The following is a 23,075-nucleotide window of genomic DNA, read 5'->3' as shown; positions in this document are numbered from 1 at the left end:
AGAATGAAGAGACTGGAGAGGACTCCAGCATCTCCCAGAGAATGCACGAACGTACACAGCTTACCATTGTCTGGCGTTTTTATGCAGAGATACATTTGGCCTAAATCTTCTGTACGGTGCATTGCGAACCATGTAATCTATGGACTCCAGAAGGTCTATCATGCTGAGGTACTGAACACAGAAAAACAAATTCCTTAGCAGAGTTTCAGATTTTGTTGCATGCAGTGCTTAAAGTACATGTATACCATGGTCTTCAGTATTCCCCAGACTATACAGAAATTTAAGCCTATGCATTTTCATTAGTGTGCAAAAGTGGAGTGACTATACCTATTGCTCTCAGAAGGACACCAGCGTATGAACTCCTGGTTTCCTTGAAAAACAAAAACCATTTCTATTTCTGTTAGCCTGCTCAGCACAAAGTCTCAGGCTTTCTCAAACCAACCGTATTCTCTTCATTTGTCAATACACAGCTTCCTCTGTTTTAGAACTGCCTTTTACATTCCTTAACCTTATTGGTACTGTTCTGAACTCAGATTACATTCTGACATCAATAAGAGCTAAAAACCCATGTAGCAAATTAACTGTAAATTATCACTGAATAAAATAAAACACTAACATTGCTGGGGATTTATCTAAATCAGTTCCTTGATACTTCAGCGGGCTTTGTTGCCAAAGTCAGTATACTTCATTCATTCCCACCCTTGCTTGTATCTTGGCATCTCCGCACTTATAACGTTGGCTCAGTTTTCTAAGATAAGGGTTATTCATAAGAATTATTATATTCAGTACATGAAATGAATGCTATTAGAAGGGCTGAATACAGATCAGATGGTCCCCAGAGGATCCATAGATAACAGGGTCAGTGTGTCAGGATCTAGCACCAGGAACTGACTGTTACACAAAGGGAAAACGATCCTATACTTTTCCCAGTTACTGATAAACAGTTTAGACAGTCTACTTGCATATAAGCAGAAAATTCCCAAAGAAGAATGTTTTCCAACAAAAAAAATAATCCTACAGTTACCACAAACTCTGAAATAGGTGATAACAGATACCAAGCCAACTTACCTGTGGCTTAGTGAATTCAATGACAATTCTCTGTACTTCTACATTACAATCAAACTTGGGAGTTTTCAGTTCTACTTCTGCATATGGGTTGATATACAGTCTTGCAGAGGCTGATACTGGTCTAAAAACTTGATGATAAAAAATTTGAGATTAATTTTATATTTACAATTACAGTATGAGAAGCAATCTCAAAGTACTTATTTCCACTGCCTGATATATCAACCACTTTGTACTCATAATACGTATGCTTAAGACCCACAGAATCAGGACGCAATTCTTACCAAAAATTAAGACAGACCAGCAGGAGCCAAAAAGCATACAAGCTCTAATATGTTCTATTATGTTTAGGTTTTTGTAAAATAAAGTTAGTATGGGAATGTTTGCACGATCAGGTCAGGCTACTGTATACTAACAGGCTCGGAACAGTTTATATTCATTCACTGCTAGCTTACTTACTATACTGGTAGTCTTGAGGCTGGTTACCACTACATGGAATTCCTCTTTTCAGCTGATCCTGTAAAGGAATATGATACTGTCTAGCAATCGCTGAAGAGCATTACTTGTTTACAGTTCTCTAAGCTTTGAATAGACCAACTTAAGTTGACATGTATTTCGCAAGGGCCTCCTCCCCCTAAACAGGAAAGCAAATATAGCACAAGCACTTAAGAGTGAAGGGTTTAATTATACCAGATTAAAAAGAATTTTAAGTTTCTCATATCAAGTGGAAGGTTAATATAGCTTTTATTTAACTTCTGTCTTTCTAAATCTTGTAATAACAATTTCTGTGTGCTAATTTGGAAACATACAGCTCATGTGTGCACTCAAACATGTAGCATTGTAGATCAAGCATTTGTTTTTAAACTCCTTGAAAGTACCAGGAGTATCTACTCACATGCCACCCTTCCTCATTTTTAGCACATAAGGAGGCCACTTGAGCCTTATGGTATTCTTCAGGCATGAGAGGAATTAAAGACAGGAAAAAAGTCAGGAAAATAACAGAACAGCCCAAGAAGCCTGAGAAATATGCTAGAACCAAGTCTTAATTCAAAATGAGGTCCGTCTGATGGTATCATTCTTCAGCAATTTATTGAGAATGCTATATTCAAACCCAATATTTTATATAGTTTCAGAATTGCAATGGCGCAATCAGTTAAAGTGGGAGGCCTGCTTTTAGGAATACATACATACAAGCTATACACGAAGGCTGATAAAGTGTTTGTTCCCATTATATTTTATAAAGACTATTAAGAGTTGTTTCTACAAGGAAAATATTTAACTACAGATTTCTTCAACCTAACCCTTTTTCCAGTTCCTTTTTCAAAAACTGGTTTGTATTTTATAAAAGGTACACTTTCTCATTAAAAATATTTGTATTTCAACCTATTTCCTGTCTGCTGATCTACATTAATAAAATATAGAGTAAAATAAATATAGAAAAAATAAAATAAAATTTCAATGAGATTAAGTATAAAACAGGTCATCTGACAACCAGCCATATACTCATGTTATTTAAATAAGACAACTGCTGTACGAAAGTAACGGATTGCTACAGATTACACAGCTTATTCTTACTACAACATAGACCAATTAGTTCCTACGATAAATCTGATTTCCTGATAATGCTGCTTAAAATTAAGACCAAAACAGCCTGTCTGGATGGAGGACGTAGCTTTCCAGGAAACACATTGCCCTAAATATACATATAAAATGTATTCAGGTATTTACTATAGAAAATGTTACTAAACAAGACATGTTATTTGCTATTTGTTCAGTTCCTGTATTGGTTTTAAAATTCTGAAGCAGAGACGACTTAGCAAGTGGGAGAGAAGATTTACACAAGTAATCTTATGCCCATGATTAATTTCATTCTTACCCTGTGCTTCTTCAAATCTTCTCAGATGTGTTCTAAGCTTATTCCTGCTCTCCCTCTCTTCCCCTTTTAGGCACAAGGACTTAAAGACAACTATCACAAGTGACAAATTTAAATAGTCAAAAGGTGCAAAAAATCCAAATAATGGAGATGATACCAGTATGCAGAGTGATACTAGTATACAGTGCCAAAATTGCTAAGGATTTCAAGAACTGGAAAAACTGCAAGTGGCAAGATGCTTCAAATTAATATGTGGTCAGAATACTGGATACTATTTGCTACGCTGGAACTGCTCTGTCTCCGAACTCAAAGAAAAGTTTACATGCAGGACATACCACAGGCTTTGGAAAGGGGTAACTCTATTTTACAGTCATGGAGGACAAAATTCCCAATTCTTTCAGAAAGATGATGGTTGATGATGGAACAGAAAGTGGTACTCCCTGATATATAAAACTTATGTTCAACAAAACCACACCAGCATCTTTACTTGCAGCTCAGTCAATAGTAAGTACAAGCCTCCTTGAAAAGGACTGATATCTAAGCTGCCAGACAGTGCCAGGTAAGCCCACAAAGCCATCTGCTCACAAGCATGTCAAGGACTAATTCACAAAGGATCTTTCCAACAGTGCTGGAATGACACAGTTGAAGCACTTAAGACTTTTGCTGTTGTCAATTCAAATTGTGTATTGGTTTGTGTTTACATTTCACTTTAGACTGAGATACAACAGAGAAAACATCCACAGACAGGTAATTCTGAAGACTCCTGTAGCTAAAGTAACTTGGCTATTACTAAAAATATGTAAACATTTCTAAATGTTAAACTAAAAAGGCAGAAGTGGAAGTGCTCTGAGGAAATCTAGTTATTTAAAAAACAAAGCAAGAGACTGTAGACAGGAAGAGAAATCAACATATTCATAGTATCTTCTATAGACAGTGAATTCACACCCCAGTTTTGAGACAATAAACAGTGCCCTACAATGGGAACCAGAGCAAAAATAAAAGGACTTAGGTTTCAAGTTCCACCTAACAGACAAAATTCAAAGAATATTAAAGGACTGGCTGGTTTTAAACACTTGAGAGTTTTGATTCAACCTTCCATACTAGTACCAAGCTCAGCATATTAAGTGTTTATTTTGTTAAGGAGAGAATAAACAAAAATAAAGATACCTGTAAAACATGAGCACAAAAGAAAAAAAAAAGTAGCATTTGGACACACAGAACACCTGCATAACCTTTATAAACATAATGGGTCATTTTTGCACAGAGAGCACTTATTCACACCAGAAATAGCACGCAGACATACAGCATACACTGCACATCTTCTCCACAGGAAAATGAAATGATGTTCAGACAAACTAACAAGAGTAATCAGATGTCCATTATTCCAAGCAAATTATCTTGTTTTCATAATCAGTTCTAAAGATTACTTTCAGAAACTGAGATATTCATTAACGTACTACGCAAAAGCTCACTAGAATAACTAAAAGTTTTATATATAAAGTCCACTTTATATAACTGAAGTGTATATATATACACTATATAACTAAAGCAACTCATATATATACACATAACTAAAGTAACTCACTACTTCATCAAAATAGTGAGCTCTTTTAACAAAAGAATGAAGTGTCCATCTGAAATAAAACTTCTTAACAGTAATGGGGCTTTTGCAACTCAGAAGTCCTCATCTGTTGTACAGAAATAGGATGTGTGACCTCAGCCAAATTTATGTCTCTAACTGCCCTATTCATACTGCCAAAGTTCCCAGTTCCTCTTCTGGGAAAGTAAGACTTAAGAGGATAACACAGCAATGAAATGAAAGCAAAACAAGTACTTCACAAACTTACAGTGTTACAAGTTGCATTATTGCACTACTTATCTAGCTAAGAGCAACTCAAAACATAAATGAATCAGAAAAATCTAGACAGACTCCACAAAGCCCCCCCATCAATTTGATTTTATTCTTTCTCTGTAATTATCATTTTAAGATATTACCTCTTGTTCTGGCTTAATTTACCCTCACTGCCTTCATGCTGCCTCTCATCTTCTGCACTGCAGCACCATCATCTATTTCTCTAGTCTCTACACCAACTGACTCAGCTTCATCAAGTTGTAAAGAAGTATTTGACATCATCTTTTCCATATAGTCTATCTTAATTATGTTCCATCCAACCTCATTTTCAAAAGCCTTCATTATTCCATCCTACTGCGCAATCCACATCTAAAGCTGTGACCCTCTTCTGTCTGTCAAGCATTGCATACTCATTCACCCATCCATATAACTTATTCTACTAAAGCTCTTCAAAATTTGCTAAAGCTATTTCCCATAATAAGGGTTACTATCTTAAAGAACTACTACATTAGCCTCTCCGCAATTTTCTGTTTCTTTGTTTAGGTCTGACAATGGATACCTACCTACCTAAGCTTAGGTTTATTAAAAAGCAAAAGATACCTCTTTGTTTTAACATCTCATTCTTCTATCTGCCTTCACTCTATTGGTTAATTTCAGGCATGAAGTTTAGGTAACCTGGATAACACGTAATATAAACTCCTGTTCCGATAAAGATCTAATATTCTGAAATTATATCAATTCTGTGCTCCTCTACTATCTCAATATTGCCTTTTTCTTACAGTAGCTATGTAATAGATCATATAGCCCAGATATTTAGTAAACAGTACTGGGTAAATAGCATGAATTCAAGATAAATATGCCAATACAGCATGATTTTATATACACAGTTTCTGACTATTTGTAAAACTTATAGGGGTTGATAACATATGAAGTTCACAAAAAAATATTAGCTATCAATAGTGCAACGGATTAACATATGATCCTAGTATCAGAAAGCAGTTGACCATAAGTGTGAGAAGTGGGGTAGAAATTAGTATGGTGTAGTTTTGAGTACTACAACAGCTATAGCGTACAGTACCATTTAATGCATTTTTTTCTACATTACCAGTATTTGTTCACGGGAGCCATGATAATATATTTTGCTGTGTATGTTCCAATAAGCACTGAGGCTGTCCAGGCACAAAAGCTGCGGAGGAAAGAAAACGTTCAACAGATTCCATACTCAGTATTCAACCCATTCTATGAACTTAGCTTTCCATTTGTGAAAACAAAAACCAAATGAAAGCAGACAAGACAGCAAATCCACCACTAGCACTGAGATGTATTTGATCTTATAATACTATTTTCAAAGGAAAATTGAATTGCTAAAAAGCAAGTTCTTAAAGCACACAAGTTCATGTACATCTGTTAAAGATGATTCTGGATTGCAGAGGCAAGGGTGCACAAAACCAACATTTGGCCTAATGAAGAAGCCAGGACCGTTAAACCCTTCTTATATTGTTCCTATTAAATGTTTGCATACTCCTTTCAGCATGAGGTGGGGGGGCAGGGAGAACAGATAGCTACCAGAATCCCAGTTATGTTAGACGTACAAACTAAGAGTAGGAAATAGCAATTTGACAACCTATTTCAAATCACAGTTACCACAGAGACTTGCTGTATAATTCATTTAATGAGGGGGATCAGCATTTGCATTTAAGGGAAATTATTTAAACCATGGAGTTGAAAGTTATGCCTTACATAAAGCCAGTTATTTGTGCTCTACTTCCACGTAAACACTTAAGAAAAACAGGAGAATTCACAAAGCAAACTATTTTTGCAATTTTTATTTAGAACCCCAGATTACTTCTCTCCAAGATCACTTGCTCTTTTCACTTGTGTAGGGAAAAAAAAAAAATTAAAAACACACATTACCTTGTAAATTATTTTTGCAGCTTCATTCAGAATAGAAGGTGTCCAGTTCTCATTTGTTGTCTGAAAGTTCAAAATGATAAAAGTCATTTTGTGCATTTTATTTAACACATTTGCGGTTTTATCCTATAGTTTTAAGCACAGAATGCATAATTTTGGTGCTACCTGATTACAGAATCCAGTTTCTCTAGACTGCGTACACAAAAGTCAAAATCCAATACAAAATCTGTCAACTTCTTTTGATTTTCAACTCCTACCTACAAAATCCTTAACATCTAAGGAAAACAGGGGTTAGCTGAAATTTTCTCCCCCCATTTCCCAAAAGGCCTGGCAAAATACCACATTCTTTATCATCATGACATCATGTTTGCCCTAGTTTATTTATCAGGTCAACAGATGACCTGACCTATGAAAGTAAACATATTCAGTTTTAAAGATCACTTGGATTATAAGAAAAAAATCACTCGTCTCAGAAAGTGTGAAGTTCCTTAATCGTCTTTCCTTCTGCTTGCACAAACTTCAAGTACTATTTGCATGAATAAAAGATTGTCTTTGTTTCCAGCAAAATGCATACTTTCATTATATCATCTTAATACGTTACTTTTCCTTTCTGCTACTCCAGAGACAAGTGAATCAAAACCATAAGAACATGCATGCACACACACATTACCAGTAAACTAAGCTCGCCCAATGTCATTCCCAAGGAAATTGGACACTGTGGATCTGTGATCTACAAAAATAGAAAAATAACAGCTATTTATTTCTCTTGCTGCAATCAGAGATGTATCACAATAAAAGTTGACTGAAATCCTGATCTGCTTTGAGGATCTTCCTTTGCTTTAATTATTCTAGCTGAAGCGTTCTTGAAATCCGCTAAATTGGGCCAAAGCTAATAGGGCTGTAGCATAAAGACTTAAGACTTCAATTCAAGCTGAAAATTTCCTTTCAGCTTCTAAAATCTTCATACAGAAAAGAACTAATAACTACAGAGTACCACATCTCAGTTAGCTGTATCACTTTATGACTTCCATTCCTCACACCTTTTTAAATTTAGTGTCTCTGAAAATAGTCCCAAAATAGGTTTCAGAAATAATCTATATACAATGCTTTTCTTTTACGTTCAATTATCTCATCACAAAGTGTTTTATCATTTTCCTAAAGGTAGCTGGAAGCAGGCTAGAATAACACCAGTTTGGTTCACGTATAGACATTCTCATTTATCCATTAAGTGTTTTCAACTACTTGTCTTCCAACTCATCTGTAACCCCACCAGTTTCTGCCATTCTGGACTTCAGCCAGGACACTGAAAAATTCTGTACATCAACTGCACACGCTAACATATGACAAACAGCCACCATCCACATTTAGTGAGCAAGGCACCACTGGACAAGGCAAAAGAGAGAATATCTATTTCACATATCCAAAATATTTCTGGCTTTCTGTTGTATCCAGGGTACTTTATTTGAAGATGCGCAGAAGAAACCACAGCAACTTTTTCAAGGTGGCAGACAACAGTTTCTCTGTATGGAGTAGATAATCATGACTGCACCAGAGCCCAATTTAAAATGAAGAGAATATGTTCCAGATACTTACGTCATCTTCGTATCTAACGTGAATGCCTGTGATTTTGACTTGAACATTTTTTATAACTTGGGTTGCAAGCTTTTCTAAGAAAGTATCTTTCTTCTCCTCCTTTGGTTTGTCTAAAATAATGTAAAAACAGTCAGCATTCAGTGTAGTAGTTGCATCTTGAGTTTAACCACACTAACAGCTATATTAGTGTAAATTTAAGGCTTACTCTAACATGAATACTTAACATTCAAGTTTTCACTTTATTTAAATTACATATTTGCATTTTTTCCTTTTCTGTACATTTATATTCTGAAGATGTGATGTTAGCTGTGTATGCACAACACAACCATAAGAAAATTTATGTTTAAGTCTCAGTCAAAACAGTTTAGCTTACAGCAAGTTCTTATTTAATATAGTTCTCCCCATTCCTTCCAAGGTAAAAGGTTCTCTCTTAAGAGTCCCTCAACAATTTGCTAGGGGTTTCAACAACCAAATAGGTGAGACTGTGTAATTTAGCACAAAACACCCTTGAATAACCAGGTGAAGATGATACTTGCACAAGAGACCAGTCCATTGGAGCCTTTCATGCAACACTGCCTGGGACAGTTAAAAAGCTGGCATACCATAAGTGAAAACAAACAGCTACTTCAAAATATTTCATTTCTTCCATACTGAACATATACTGTGACCATTTAAGGTAGGTCCATAGCGAATTTTGCTATGCCACGTAACGATACTTGAACTTATGCTGAACAAGATAGGGTAGCAGAAGTTGCATACCCACAGAAGTTCAGCATTCCACCCAAGACAAGCGTACGTGTGCCAAGGTGGGGTGGGGGGAGGAAAATATTTACAATCCCTCATTATCTAATGACATAACTATAAAAATATTATCTCAGGCTGAGCATCTTAACATTTTACCTAAAATATGGCTAGATGACCTGCTTGTTCTCTAGCTATCTTTACAGGCTACCTTGTCTTGTTCCGTATCCACCTTCCAAAGTGGCTATCCCAGTGAATGCCACTGATCAGCCTACCAAGCTTGTACATTTTTGTTGGAAATGGTACAGATGGCTCAAGTTGAATAGTTGTGGCTATGAAACTAGAGAGACATAAGTACTACAGGTTTTGACTAAGTTTAGGGTTGCACCCCGAGTTTGACTTCTCGGCTTACTTTAACTGTTTACAACTTTTTAAAACATGCAATGAACGCTGAACACCACAGCTATGTAACTTTGTGCATCTTGCTATAAAAATTAGGGTAATTTCTTTTTAAGATCTAAGAGAAATTCAGAAGATTCCTTTAAAAATGAAAAGACTTTGCTATTGAATGTTATATAACACTATTTTAGTCGAGAGCTATTTAGAACAGAAGCTAAAAGGTGCTGAAAGGACTGTTTACTACTATATCATCAGTATAGTATCAGATTTACTCTACATAGCTGTTGCTGGAATATTACAAAAATTAGTCAAACAGGTATCTCTTCCACATGCAGTTTTTCCAACAGTCACAGTGAAGTACCACTCAGCCTACCAAATGTGTATATTTTTGTTAGAAATCCTACAGATAACTCAAGTTGAAGAAACAGGCACAGTTATCCAAGTAGAAAGAAACAAGGATCTCTTCAGTTTTATTGGATCCAGAGAATGGATAAACAGCAGAAATGAGCTCTCCCCAATTTACAGTCTCTTTTTCAAACAGGAGGAAAAAAGTATTAATGGATGTATATCCAAGACTAAGAAAAATTAATCCAAACAGAAACCGAAAAAGTCTTTAAAAAAGTTAAAAGCCATAACTTCTACCCACCTTTTGAGCGATCACGACCTTTAAAGGGTCTCTTAAAATGCTTTTTATACTTTTTACGCTTACGTCCTTTTTCAGTGCAAGCAATTTTTTGGGAAAAGGATAAAATTCAAGTTAGTAAAGCAGAAATATAAGAAAGCACAGGACAAGATGGAAGGAAGTTTAGCTCGTCTTAAAGCAGAATGCCTTAGTAAGGTCTCATTAAAAGCTTTTAAAGATTATCAGATCTGTTAAGGAAGCAGTCAGCTGATTCTCATAGCACAGAGCCTTATGATTCATCATTTATGTATACCTAAATTCACTTCCAGGGAAGCATCTGAAGCCTTCCCTTTTTTTTTTTTCTTTTTTTTTTTTTTTAAAGAAAAGTCATTGAAGTTCAAAGCCCAAGTAAATTAAGCAGCCAGTAAAAACTCTAGATTAAGTACCAAAATGTCTACAGGATCGATTATCCTGCCAACTGTAAGGTCAAGGCATTTAATTCACCTTTCATATAGTTCTTATGTAATGTCTCAAGAGTTTGAGGAATTACAAATAATCACCAAGCTTCTCAGCAAATACATACCCAGAGTTCTTCAAGAGCTCATTGCATAACATAATTCCAGATCACTTTATGTACAAAAGAGAGCTAAAAACAGAGCCACAAGTTCTTATTAGAAACTCTGGTGAATAAGTTTTTCTGTAATCCAAGTGTTTGTTTTTTATTTAATGACCTCAGGCAAAGGCATAATTGTCATAACTGAATGGTTAATCATATACACATGTGGAAAAAAAACCCCAACATGGAAGTTTAAATCCAGAAGAGGCTTCTACCATACAAAGGCATAACTTCCAAGTTAAGATATTTGAGATGTACACAGAAATCCAAAGAGCACTTCTCAACATGATTCTCATGCTAATCAACAGTATGGTATGAAAGCGATCTGAAAGAATGATACCAGTAACTGCAAAAAAAAAAAAAAAAAAAAAGGCATACAAAAATGATGACTCTTTAAAAGTTTTATATGAAATTAAATTCTATTATTTACACACAAATTAAGACCCACACAATCACAACTATTTCATGAATAATGTTCATATTTTTCCACATTTCTAAAGAAAACCAGTTTGGTGAGTTGCATTGTTTCTTTCCCCTCTTGGGCCTACAGGGAAAAAGAACTTAGCAAGAGGGCTGCCTGTGCTTAACGTTAAGAGGTTGCAGCATGAGAAGGGTGTATCCCATTAAAGCAAGAAGGAAGCAAGTGCAACAGTGTATTTAACTCTGGGGAACAACTTTATTTCAATGTAATTTGCATGCCTGTTCAAACAAAGGAGGAGAAAGTGCCTGACAAGATTTCAACCTGTCTTACAGGTAAGGTGATCACCCTACAAATAACAAAAAGGAAAAACTATGCCAAACAGAAAAAATGTTTTCTTTTGGATAGTTCCTTTTAACAGTACAAGTAATCATCTATAAGTGGTATTTTAAAAAACACAGCTTCCTTCACTTACTATTGAATTTGTAGCTCTCAGGCTTTCACTCCCACGTATGACAAAACTAAGGCAACATGATTTTGCTCGACTACCCACATCCATTACTATGGAGAAACTAAATATTATTTTAAGCTCATTCTAAGTCTGCATTCAGATAAAAGCCCATGAAGTAATTTTGGCTAAGAATACATTTCTGAAAATCTGGTTCAAGCAGATAAAAATACAGCAGGTGCAACATAACAATAGTTCCTCTGAATTCAATGGAAACTGTTTCCTTGCCTAACCTGAGAGCAATCCAAACAGACAGAACCAGGGGAAAAACATGCTAAATGCCTTCAATCTGCTATGGTTCATTTTGCGCGTCCACAGTCTCAAGACAGCCTGAACTTCCAGTATCTTAAGCCCAGACACTTTAAGTATGTAAATTACCCTCTATTCTACAAACACCTAAAGACAGTGTTTTAACACTACCATAGAACACTGTCAGCGTTTTATAACACTCTTGAGCTCGACATGGCTGTTGGAAATCGAAGTGGTCTCTTAGCCTTCTTGCACAGCCACTCAACTAAGACATGACTAGTCATTGCAAGTTTCCACTTGAATTCACAGTCTTATTTCTAGAACCACCAATATGTGGATGCTTACTAGACAAGTATTGTTCCCTCATTTCTACATTTGGCTGCTTCGGGGGGTGGGTATTTTTAAAAATGTAAGCTGCACACCCATCATGCATGTGCAAAACGTAACTAACCATGCATACCCACCAGGCTTGGTGTCCTTGTAAATCAGACTCTCCAACCCATACAAGGAATCTTGTGAATGAGTACCTTGGTCCACATGGCAGCAAATAACCAAAAAAATGCATTTTGTTTAAAAGAAGGAAATCAGCTCCTGATTTAATATGAAGTTTAGAAAACTCATATGACACGTTAGTATCTCCATTACAGTATTTGACAGTCAGAGTCACTTCAGAATATCTAGTTTCCAAGACTATCTACATAGGCAAATTATGCAATTCTCATTTTACTTATAACCAGCAAGAGAAAAGAGCTGCAAGCTTTGGTCTCCATGTATGAGTTTTGATACTGACAGTTTTCAATAGCTTAGAAAACAGGAAATAGCGTCAGCTTGTATCAGCAGAGCTTGTTATCACTTCCCCATCACGCTACACTAACCACACAGTGACATGAACATTTTGCTCAATATTTGAATAGTATGTCTAAAGAAAATATCCCCAGGCCTGTTTATGACAAGAGACTCAAATAAATGCAAGTACTGAATCAAGATTCTGAACATATTAAGGTCAGCTGAGTAATAATCAGAACAGCATATACAGCTGAGAATTCATGGACCCTGATAACCTTCCAGTCAATATCTCCTAGATTTTCACCAGCTATTTTGTGCTCTTAAAAGCCTACAGAAAGAGACAAATTTCTTAGTTTATGGTGCAGTAGAGCAACTCGGGCCCTATGACTTCTGTATCTGCAAAAGCAAGGGATCTGCTCATGCAAGAACTCCACAAGTCCTCCTGAGTACAATATTCTAGTACAATACCAGAAACACAAATAGCTACCACTGAGATATGATCATAGATTATCTCAAGTTGAGAAGGACCCATATGGATCATGCTGCAGTATGACTGAGAGGATAACTACAGTTTAAAATAATCCGATTTGAATATTCCTCTAGCTTTTCCATCACAAGGCTGAAGGTTTAAAACTGCAAAACATGACTAAATCTAATTCTAGTTCTATATACAAGGAGTTGAGCAACTGAGGGTTTTTTGGGGGTTTTTTTGGTTTGGTGGGTTTTTTTGGGTTTTGGTTTTTTTTTTTTTTTTTTTTCAAAAGCCTTACAAATGCTGGATGTAGTAAGTTTCTTCCAAAACAACAACTGTCACAGGTGCACAGACTGACTCTTAATTATATGAAATTCCACAATTGGAATTCCTCAAGCAATGACCATTAGGTTAAATACTTCTTGTTATATTACCCCTTCATCCCATTGCTACTGGTGCAAAGAACAACGGCTAAAACACTGCTGCTTTACAGTATCCAAGTCCTACATAACCAGTGTTAAACCTCTATGAACATTCCTTTGCCCCAGTACGAAGTAATGGCTACAAAATTCGTTACTTAAGTTGTCTTAGCTCTCACACAGTTTCTGGCATATTAAAGGCAAGAAATAAAGCAAGGCTTCCTTCTTCACTGTAAACAGATTGCCAGATTGCTCTTTGAACTGCAAATGTACACCTCAAACTAGCAAAGCAGGAACAAGGCAGTAGAGTCCTGTAACTGGAAAATTAAATAAGCAAAGAGATTACAATCAAACCAATTTTTTCCAAGTGTTCTAAGCATCATTTCCTTTTCACTAACTTTTCCAAGGCAAATGACTTGCAGCATTACAGGTATCCTAGAGATGCATCTTACAAACTACTATACCACCCAACAAACAGGTCTCACTTCAGACACAAAATTTCAGTAGCAACTTTTTCCTCTACCATAAGTAGTCACCTGTCATTGGTTCCGAGCTTGGTTTCTGTTCAAACAAGCCTAGTTTATACCTTAATTTTGTTAAAGATATTTCCTATGACAAAAAAAAACAAACGAAAAACCCAAAAACCACAATCAGGTCAACTGGACTGAAATGATCAATTATTTTAACCTATAATTGAAAGTTTAAAATGTTTTAGTGACCTAGATCAAAAGTTTAAGTAAAGTTTCCCATGTTCATGTTCAATTGTTTTCTTGTGCCATTATTTCCTGCTCAAGAAAGTCTCATTTCTCAATCCAGTCAAAACACAGCACATCATGAAAGGACAGCAGAAACTGAAACGAAAGCATTATTCTTGAAGTAAAAATTTAGAAACCTTACCACTTCCCTTAGTTTCCTTTAAACAAAGAACAACCTGTCACATGCACTTCTAAACCACATTATTAAACATCTATTACTGAAGCTCTAAAGATAGCAACATTAGCCTCACACAATGCAATTTCTATCTTTCATTCTATTCCCCTAGAGCTTTAAGAAAAAAAAGAAAAAACATACCAGATTATCAAGTTCCCATTTCCAATGGAAGCTGACTGGATAAATGAATAGTAAACAAAACAAATAACGTTTCTTTCAAGCTTTAGAGCAAAAAGGCTTTTCAAAGCACTGTAGTAAGGTTAGCTAGACACTTGAAAGCACAAAATTTAAGCCAAGCACAAAGCAGGACTCTTCTTTCATAGCACAGTCTAAGTCCTCAAACTCCAATGGAGGTTTGCATTATTAACTCAGTACCTTTTTCTGCCGCTTTCTGCAAGGCTTCCTCAATTCTTGCCAGTTCCTTTTGTTTATTATCCTGCAAGTATTTCTCTTCCTTCTCTGCATCATATTTAATGCCTGTAAGCCAAGTTGGGACAGCTTTAATGCTAAACTTCAAGTTATATAAATGCATTATCAAGCAACGCACACCATATTCAACATTATGTTGCAAAACACCTTGTCTAAGATAAAAGCTATTCTAGGTTTAATTGCTGAATTTCAGCCAGCCTCTGAAATTGTTATTTTTACACAGTAAGAGATGCAAAAGAATCATACAAATGTTTATGCATTACTTCATAGGAAAACCTTTCTGTGGAAATTCAGACCCACAAGTGTGGTCTGGGCAATATAATGCAGGTTTGTAAGTCCTACTACACATATTTGATGCTTTAGAAACTTGCAAGTTTTCTTAATACCAGAGGTTCTGATTTAAGAGAAAACTAATCAAGTTCTCTGATCCTCTTTCCTCTCCGTAAAAACAGTTCTGATGGAATTACTACTTTAGACTGTTGTCAGTTAGAAGCAGATGAACTATATCATGCAACAGTCAAGAAGATCTCAACCATGCCAGAGAAGTGGATTCAGGATAAGCACACTTCAGAGGAGACTTGGCTGTTGAACTGAACTTGGAATGGATACAGCCGAGGTTTCCATAAAAGCAACAGGTGCTGTTTTCTCCCCACCCTTCTTCCACTACCTTGCCAGCATTTGCCTAGAAATTTCGCTAAGGGAACAGAATGTAAAAATGGCAGCTTACATGAACTACTTGCTATTCTACACTCATTTACATGGTATCCTTACATATTTTCCTCTACCATTATTTGACTGTGCTTGAATAGATTACGTACTTGCTCCAGGAACTATTAGAAGATACAAGCCTTCTAGAGTTGCAACAACTGCCTCGCCATAGAGATTCTTCCAAGGAATCTTCAGAGTAAGTTTATCTAAACAAAGCAGATACAGTCACATCAAAACAAAAATCTACACTGCACTTAGCCCAAACAACACCTCAGGCATTGAAGAGCATTAACCCTATATCTTGATGCCCTAAACACCTTAGAAGGTAAGGAGAAACCATGTGGGCCTAAACATTTTATAAGGCCCTTGAAGTGATAAAATACATGCAGAGAAAATATAAGCCATAGATTTAAGCAAGATGATGCAGTTTGAGGCAGAAGACTTTGGATCAAAACCCAAGATCATGACTGGAGTTGAATTCACTGGGACGAATGTGATTTTCCCAGGGAAGTAGAGGAAGAAATACAACACATTCATCTCCAATAAATGTTTCATGTGAAAAAGCAGTGTTGACCACCAAGGAAAGGAACTTTTAAAAAACCATGTATCTAAGAGTTTCTAAACCCTTGGCACGTTTGCCAGTTTCAGGAATCTTACCTAAACTCTTCATATTCCTAATCCATCCTTTAAAGAGCCACACACAGTCTGGCTTTATAGGCTTCTGCCTATACTAAACAGCTTTCTTGATCACCCATGTATCTGGGAAGAACCTCTCAGACATGTTTTTCATACCAGCCTGTAAAGTTACACAAACAGGATTTGCCAGATAACATTTTATGACTTATCCGGGGCAGTCACATTAGACTTCTATGCTAGTTTCAACAGCAAGTACAATTACAGAGATCACTTAAAGTTTGATAGAAGAAATTCAGAGGCAGGATGGACCTTAAGGCCTGTACTGAAATTTCCATTTCAATACTCACATTGAAACAAAACCTTACCTATCTGACCAACTTTTATTCTAAAAGGTACATCCAGTTCACTCTGCAAAGAAAAAAAAAAGTATTAAACAGATCCATGTATTTTAAAGATAAGCTGCTTTATACAGCAAAATTATCTCTACTTCTGTTAAAAATATTTTCCCAGAACTGAAGTTCCAGAACAGAAACAGTTCTCGGTATGACAGTGATTTAATTATTTAGCAATACTCACACAAACTCAGGAATCCATAAGTGTGGTTAGGCTTGTAGAAAGCCTTAAAATAAAGCATTTAAACATTTCTGGCAATTCTCTCCTACAAATATGATAATGCCTTGCTCCAAAGGTTACTAAAAAGTAAAAGTTTATCAATATACAGGAATTTAATTTTAGATTTGTATTGATTTGCCACATAGGTCTTTTCTTTTTGATAATAGCACCTAGTATTTACAAACATATAAGAAGCCTCACTAACAATACTGAGAAGTTCTTTGCAAAATGCCTGCCAAACACCAAGAACAAGATGGTCTCATAAAGATGAGCATCATGTGACAAGTGAGCAATTATTACCATCAACTGAAACCTCATGAAGTATCTCTCGTATATAGTGTACAGCAAAAGCAGAAATATAATTACAGGAATATCAAGAATATAAAAAGAGGGACAAAGTAAAGAGGAAGTAGGAGAAACTAAGTCAATAAAATAAAAAAATAATAGAAGTTAAAACATCAAGACTCCAGAACTGTCTTCCACTTCAGTATTCTTTTCAAATAAGTTAACCACAATTCAAAGACCTGAAGTCTTAATCTCAAAGATTATAAGCAAACCCACTTTCCCAAATGAGACTGATATTAACGACTTCTCTCGTCCCATGTACTAGAAAACAACCTTGACCACCACTTTTCCAACAACTTAAAAACATTTAACAGGGCTGCTCCAGAAAAGATGCTTAATATCCAAACTAACATCTCTGACAGATTTCCACTGTTTTTAAGAAGCATTCTGAACTGCAATTAGGAGCCTAGTATCAACAAACTTTAAGTGACTAAACTTGTGGCAATATTTCCATGGCTTGTCCTCTTTTAGTGCCTCAAAGACACAATTGAAAAGCAAGAGCTATGGAGTATTTTAACCCTTTTCTGGTTATAACTGCATAGTCCTAGAAACTTCTTTATGTTTTAAATTCTTCCTGGTGACAACTGCTCTTCAGCACCTCTCAAATATTTCTTCCTGCAGGCTGCTGCATGTTAAAAATCTGGTCAATAAACTTAACTGGAAGTTTTCTTCTCAGTTTTTATTTTACATTGAAATATATCAGGAGAGAAAAAGAAAATTGACTCACTTTTAAAAATAGTCTGATCTCCAAACTTTGTTTTTAGTAGTAAGAACAGGCATAAGAAGAGGTTGAAACTGTGAGAGCAAAGATGTCTGCTCTTGACAGAGTCAGGAGCAGTCATGTAGAAGCAGATACCAGCAACCAATCCACTGCATTTAATACTGCATTTATGACCCACAGCTGAATTCTAAGGGGAACCAGCTCAGTCTGGCCTGCTGCAAGGACAGGACCATGAATTCGACCTTGAAAAATTAGTTTTCAGAAGATTAAAATTCCAGAGTGGGGGAAAAAAATTAAGCAAAGGCTAGAAATTCAAGATGTTTTAAAGTTGTTGAGTAAGGACAACAGATAAATTAAAAACCGTGAGAGCATTGGGGTCTGACGCTAACATGAAAAAAGATCATTTACTGAAAATACTTCAAGACTGTAACTAAGAAGAAACAGGCAGTATTATGTTTGATGACTTTTAAGAGCTGTGACCAGCTGGATACAAGTAAAGAAGCTCAGAGTTGAAGGTTTTTGATGGTAATGACTAATAAGCTGAGAAGCATATAACAAGTTGCTAAAAAGCTTAGGTCATAGCTTGCCATCAGTCATTTTTCATTATGACTGAAAAACAGGATACAGATGAAGAAATCCATCAGAAAGAATTCATTACTATCACTACTAGAAGTTTTTAACAAAGTAAAAAAGGAACATTAATAGCAACTGACCCATTATACTCCTGTATTTTTATAGCTGAAGTCACACAAAACAACAGCCTCAAAAGATAAAAGTAAACATTTCACAGAATGACACTTCATGACTTTGTGTCAGCAAATTCTAACATATTTTGGGAAAAAATGGTTATATTTTCAAGGTGTCCAACAATTCATTTATAAAATAACTTTGTACAATTTTATTTTAGAAATCTTAGACTAATCTTCTTAAATTGACTGAATGAGCTGAAGTTTAAATTTTGACTGAGGTCTGACAAACTTCCATTTTAATTAAATGCTTTTTTTACTGTGACTAAGGAAAAAAATGGACTCATCAAGTGTAACACTAAAAGTAACTATTTGCTCATCTGCCTTTTCCTAAGGACTTTTTTTTCTTACATTTGAAAAGTACTGTATCTATACACAGAAATTAAAAAATAGTTATTTTCTGGTGGAAAACCTTAAGAGGAAAACATGAACAATCCAGACAGCAGCAGACAAGCAAACCAGAAAAAGTTGGACCATATCACATTCCTTTAATCCCTTCTTTTTCAAGAAGGTGTAGGCTACTTCTCTAAAAATGGTGTTATCAACACTCCTTTAATTACTTTTACATAGAAATCTAACATACTGCAAATGTAAAGAAGTCAGAAACATCCCTTGTTTTCAGTTCCTGGATTTGTCTTAGCTCGCTCTCAGCTCTGGTCAGTGACACACATGACTATGCATTTTTGTAAGTCAGAACTGCTACAATCGTTATCAACCACACTGCCATCATAAGAAGGAAAGACATGTACAAAATAGATAACACTTCCTTTCCTCCTTTTTTAACTACCAGATTACAAAGATATTTGTATCAAGATCTTTAAAGTAAAACAAAGTTACCAGGAATGGATGAAATGGGCAGGTAAAATATGAAACAATTAACAATGAAGAGAAACCAATGATTAGGTCACACAAAGATCCAACGTTTTCAATTCACAGAAGAGTAACAGTTCTCTCCAGTGAAGTCTAAAGCACACTACAGATTGCAGTGAGATTCTCTCAGTAGTACAGGTGTTCATTAGCTCAACTAAAGAACATAAAAATCAGCCAAGTTTTTTTTCAGACAAGAATATGAGTACTTAATGCAATTTAGTGCTTGTTTTTCCTTCAATCCATCATTCCTATTTTTAAAAGGAACAGAATGGAGCATTTGAATAACCATATTTTCTTTCAGAGTACACATCTTAATGTTTTAATAAGCATCAACTTACACAGAAAGCCATATACATAAGCTTCAGTCCCACCACGTGATGTACAAGGATGAACTTTTTCTCACTTCATCCCCACACCAACAACTGAGAAAGGAACCACTGTCTTTCAGAAGACTTCAACTGGATCAATCAATTTGCAGGAGTCAGGCCTTGAAAATTCATTTATTCAACCAAAGGTTAAAAAAAAAAAAAGAATACCTAGGCCTATGCAAAGATCTAGTAAACTGTTCAGAGGCATACAAACATTTGCATGGACATACAAGTGAGGAAAAAATGCTATGACGTAACAGAATTATGATTATACAGCAGCAGTCACTGCAGAAATTAAATCCTTTAAATTGTACTGGATGACCAAAACAGTAACAGAAACGCACCAACATCTTATCAAAGTTTTATTATTTCAAGCCTCAAATACTAGAAGAGGTTGCAGATGCATGTATGCATAAAACACTGGGAAGCTTACTTCAAAACCCTGTTACTAACTTCTCAAAAGTTATTTTTCCTTCTGAAGGAGCACACTTACCTTTTCAACCATAGCTTCTTTTCTTTCTCTGTTCAAGTAACACGAGTAAATTAGAAGCAGTTAACCAAGCACTTACTTCCAATAACCATTAAAGAAGGCATACTGTGTAACATGAGACTACAGTAATATTTTATCCTATGACCTAGTCTTTAGATCCATAAAAACAATTTTTAAATTATTAGAATACTTACTAACGCGTTCTCCTTTATCTGCAAATTGTCAAGCGCCACATTACCTGTTTAAAAGAAAAAGAGAAGTACAGAACAAGTGACTTCAACCATCATGTAATCTGGAACAAGGAACACTACAACCCTCCCAAGTACACACGTATGAAATCTGAAAACCTTACCCCAGTTAAAGAATAGCACAATAAATGTCTAATTTGTCAGAGTCATTAAACCCTGATTATTCAGACAAAATTTCATGGCGGAAGAGATCACAGAAATATCATCAATTTAGGTGTCTGCATGTTTCTACTATATTAAGTACACCTACAATAATACGAAATCTTTCTTACTATTCACTTTGTTGTGAATGATAATTACAGTTCTATCAAGGTAGGGTAGACTAGAAAAACTCTACCTTGTTTTTGATTATTTTACATAACAGAAAAGTCAGTCATAGAGCCACAAAACTGCATGATTATTTTCACAAACAGATTAACTTCTCCTGACATAGGCAACGTAACAGGATTTCCAAAGGGAACACTGGCACACAAAGTCATACCTGGGGAAAGCACATAAAATATACCTCTTAGTGCTTTAATGCCAGATTCCTTAGCGCTATATTCAACTTTTAATATAAGTATTAATAATTTTTAAGTGTTAAAATACTTATTACCATAGCAAAAGCAAAAATAAGATGATGAGAAATGTCTCATCCCTTATGTATGGAAGGCATCTAAAATAGCCAGGCTTCTCTAGACAGCACTTCAACTGTTTTTTTGCATGCCTACAGGGTAGTAAGCTGAAATGTTTGATATATTCACTGAGAATAGTTAGTCCACATTATTGCACTGCCAGGTCTGTTTAATACACATTATTTACACCAATAAATTAGCAGGTGAAGGACACAGCTCTGCAAGCACCCCATCAGCTGCACCACAACCAAGGCCTCCCCCCCTCCTGGGGCCCCCGTGTATGAGCCACCCCACGCTCCATGGCGCTGCAGACACACCCGACAGCACACTCGGGCTTCCACCCAATATACTCTCAAGAAAGAGAAGAGAACAAATGGGTTTGTTTTCCCCGCCGACGGTCTCCTGCCTCAGAGCACTCCGAGGCCAGCGACGTGCCCCCAGGCCTGGCCTCAGCCTCTGGGAGCCGCTGCCCCAGCGGGGAAGCTCCTCAGGTACCCGCGCCCAGGGCCCCGCCTCGTGGGGGGGCAGACCTTAACAGCTCCTTGTCCCCCACAACCTGGTGCTGCGCTGTAGCTGCGCGAGGATCTCGCCCCAGCCCCCTTCACAGCCAGAGCGTCGCCTCACGGAGGCACAACAGCCGGAGCCTCCGGGGAGAGCCCGCCGCTACAGGCGGGGTGGGGGCCGCCACCGCGGGGAGCCGCAGCCCCACAGATCGACCGGCGGCCCCTCACAGAGAGTGAGAGGGGCCAGAGGCCACGGGCACAGACCGACCGACGGCCCATCACGGGGAGGGGGACACGACAAGGGGCGGGTCCGCGGCCACCGGCTGACCGACTGCCCCTCACGAGGGGCCGCGGCCCACAGACCGCCCACCCCTCACGGTGGGCGAGGGGAGGGCGCAGGTCCGCGGCCGCAGACTGACCGGCCGTCCCTCACGGAGGGCCGCGGCTTCGCAGCTCGTCCTCTCCTCACAGGGCGCCGCAAGCCCCCAGGCCGAGCGCTCCTCAGAGGGGACGGCGGCCCCGCAGCCCGCCAACCCCTCACGGAGGGACCGCGGCCAAGGACACGAAGAAGCGCCCGCGCCCGGTGACAGCGGCGGCCCCGCAGCGCCGCGGCAAGGTGGCGGGAGAGGGAAGGGGCTCCTTACCCCCCCATATGCCCAGCTTGAGCTGAGACTTGTTCAGGTTCTCCACATAGTCGCCCAGGAAGCGGTTCAGCAGATCCGCCACCACCGACTCCAGCACCATGGCGGAGGCGGGCCCCACCGCGCGCCAGCCGCGGCCCACCGGCAGGGGAGCGGAGCGGAGCAGAGGGGAGGGGGCCGCGGAGCGCGGCGTAAACCAGCGCCGGGCGCGTCCCCGCAGTCAGGTGACGGGGGGGGGCGGGGCGCGGCCTGACGGGGCGGCGCCGTGCCCGCGGGGCCACTGCCGTGCCGCTGCCGTGCCGGGTGGGGGCAGTCCCCGGGCGCGCACCGACCCGCGGGCGCGTTTCCGAGGCCAGGACCGGGGTAGGGGCGGCCCGGGCTGGGCGAGCCGGTGGCGCCTCAGAGCCGTGGGGGTAGCCGGGGGCGGGGCTGGCGCATGGGCGGGCGGCGCCCCCGCGCGGTGCGGTGCGGCGCGGCGCCTCCGCCGGAGCGTGGCGCAGCCGGGGCTCCCCCCGCTTCTCGGGGTGCTACGCGCAGCCACGGCAACCTGCCTGTCTTTTACGGGCACCCCCACCGCGCCTCCCCACCAGCCCCGGGAACGGCTTGCGGGTCTGGCTGGAGGCTGACGGCGCGGAGCGTGCGAGGCGCCCGGCCCGGTACCCTCAGGCCCCCTCAGGCGATTCCCGCCAA

At 38.3% G+C, this 23,075-nt stretch overlaps 1 protein-coding gene across 5 annotated transcripts in view; it reads right to left on the bottom strand.

Moving 5' to 3' along the window:
- The window catches only part of VPS13C (vacuolar protein sorting 13 homolog C), a 97,693-nt gene extending 75,048 nt beyond the window's left edge, over nucleotides 1–22,645 (bottom strand). For 3 of the 5 annotated variants that reach the window (XM_074837637.1, XM_074837640.1, XM_074837641.1), the window contains exons 1-14: nucleotides 22,389–22,645; nucleotides 20,574–20,617; nucleotides 16,593–16,635; nucleotides 15,702–15,797; nucleotides 14,830–14,931; nucleotides 12,312–12,374; nucleotides 10,081–10,146; nucleotides 8,295–8,404; nucleotides 7,372–7,431; nucleotides 6,705–6,764; nucleotides 5,896–5,976; nucleotides 1,525–1,582; nucleotides 1,069–1,196; nucleotides 65–171 (exon numbers count right to left, since the gene is read on the bottom strand). In XM_074837637.1, the coding sequence (XP_074693738.1) occupies nucleotides 65–171; nucleotides 1,069–1,196; nucleotides 1,525–1,582; nucleotides 5,896–5,976; nucleotides 6,705–6,764; nucleotides 7,372–7,431; nucleotides 8,295–8,404; nucleotides 10,081–10,146; nucleotides 12,312–12,374; nucleotides 14,830–14,931; nucleotides 15,702–15,797; nucleotides 16,593–16,635; nucleotides 20,574–20,617; nucleotides 22,389–22,488 (1,118 nt within the window). In that variant the 5' untranslated portion in view covers nucleotides 22,489–22,645. The remainder of the gene's footprint in view (nucleotides 1–64; nucleotides 172–1,068; nucleotides 1,197–1,524; nucleotides 1,583–5,895; nucleotides 5,977–6,704; nucleotides 6,765–7,371; nucleotides 7,432–8,294; nucleotides 8,405–10,080; nucleotides 10,147–12,311; nucleotides 12,375–14,829; nucleotides 14,932–15,701; nucleotides 15,798–16,592; nucleotides 16,636–20,573; nucleotides 20,618–22,388) is intronic. The other 2 variants (XM_074837638.1, XM_074837639.1) reach the window with 2 other exon arrangements.
- Nucleotides 22,646–23,075: the final 430 nt, after the last annotated feature.

This window comes from Strix aluco, chromosome 12 (assembly GCF_031877795.1).
Source record: "Strix aluco isolate bStrAlu1 chromosome 12, bStrAlu1.hap1, whole genome shotgun sequence".
Classification (NCBI taxonomy): Eukaryota; Metazoa; Chordata; class Aves; order Strigiformes; family Strigidae; genus Strix; species Strix aluco.
The sequence above is the reverse complement of the archived record's forward strand: the minus strand, read 5'-3'. Positions and strand labels throughout refer to the sequence as shown.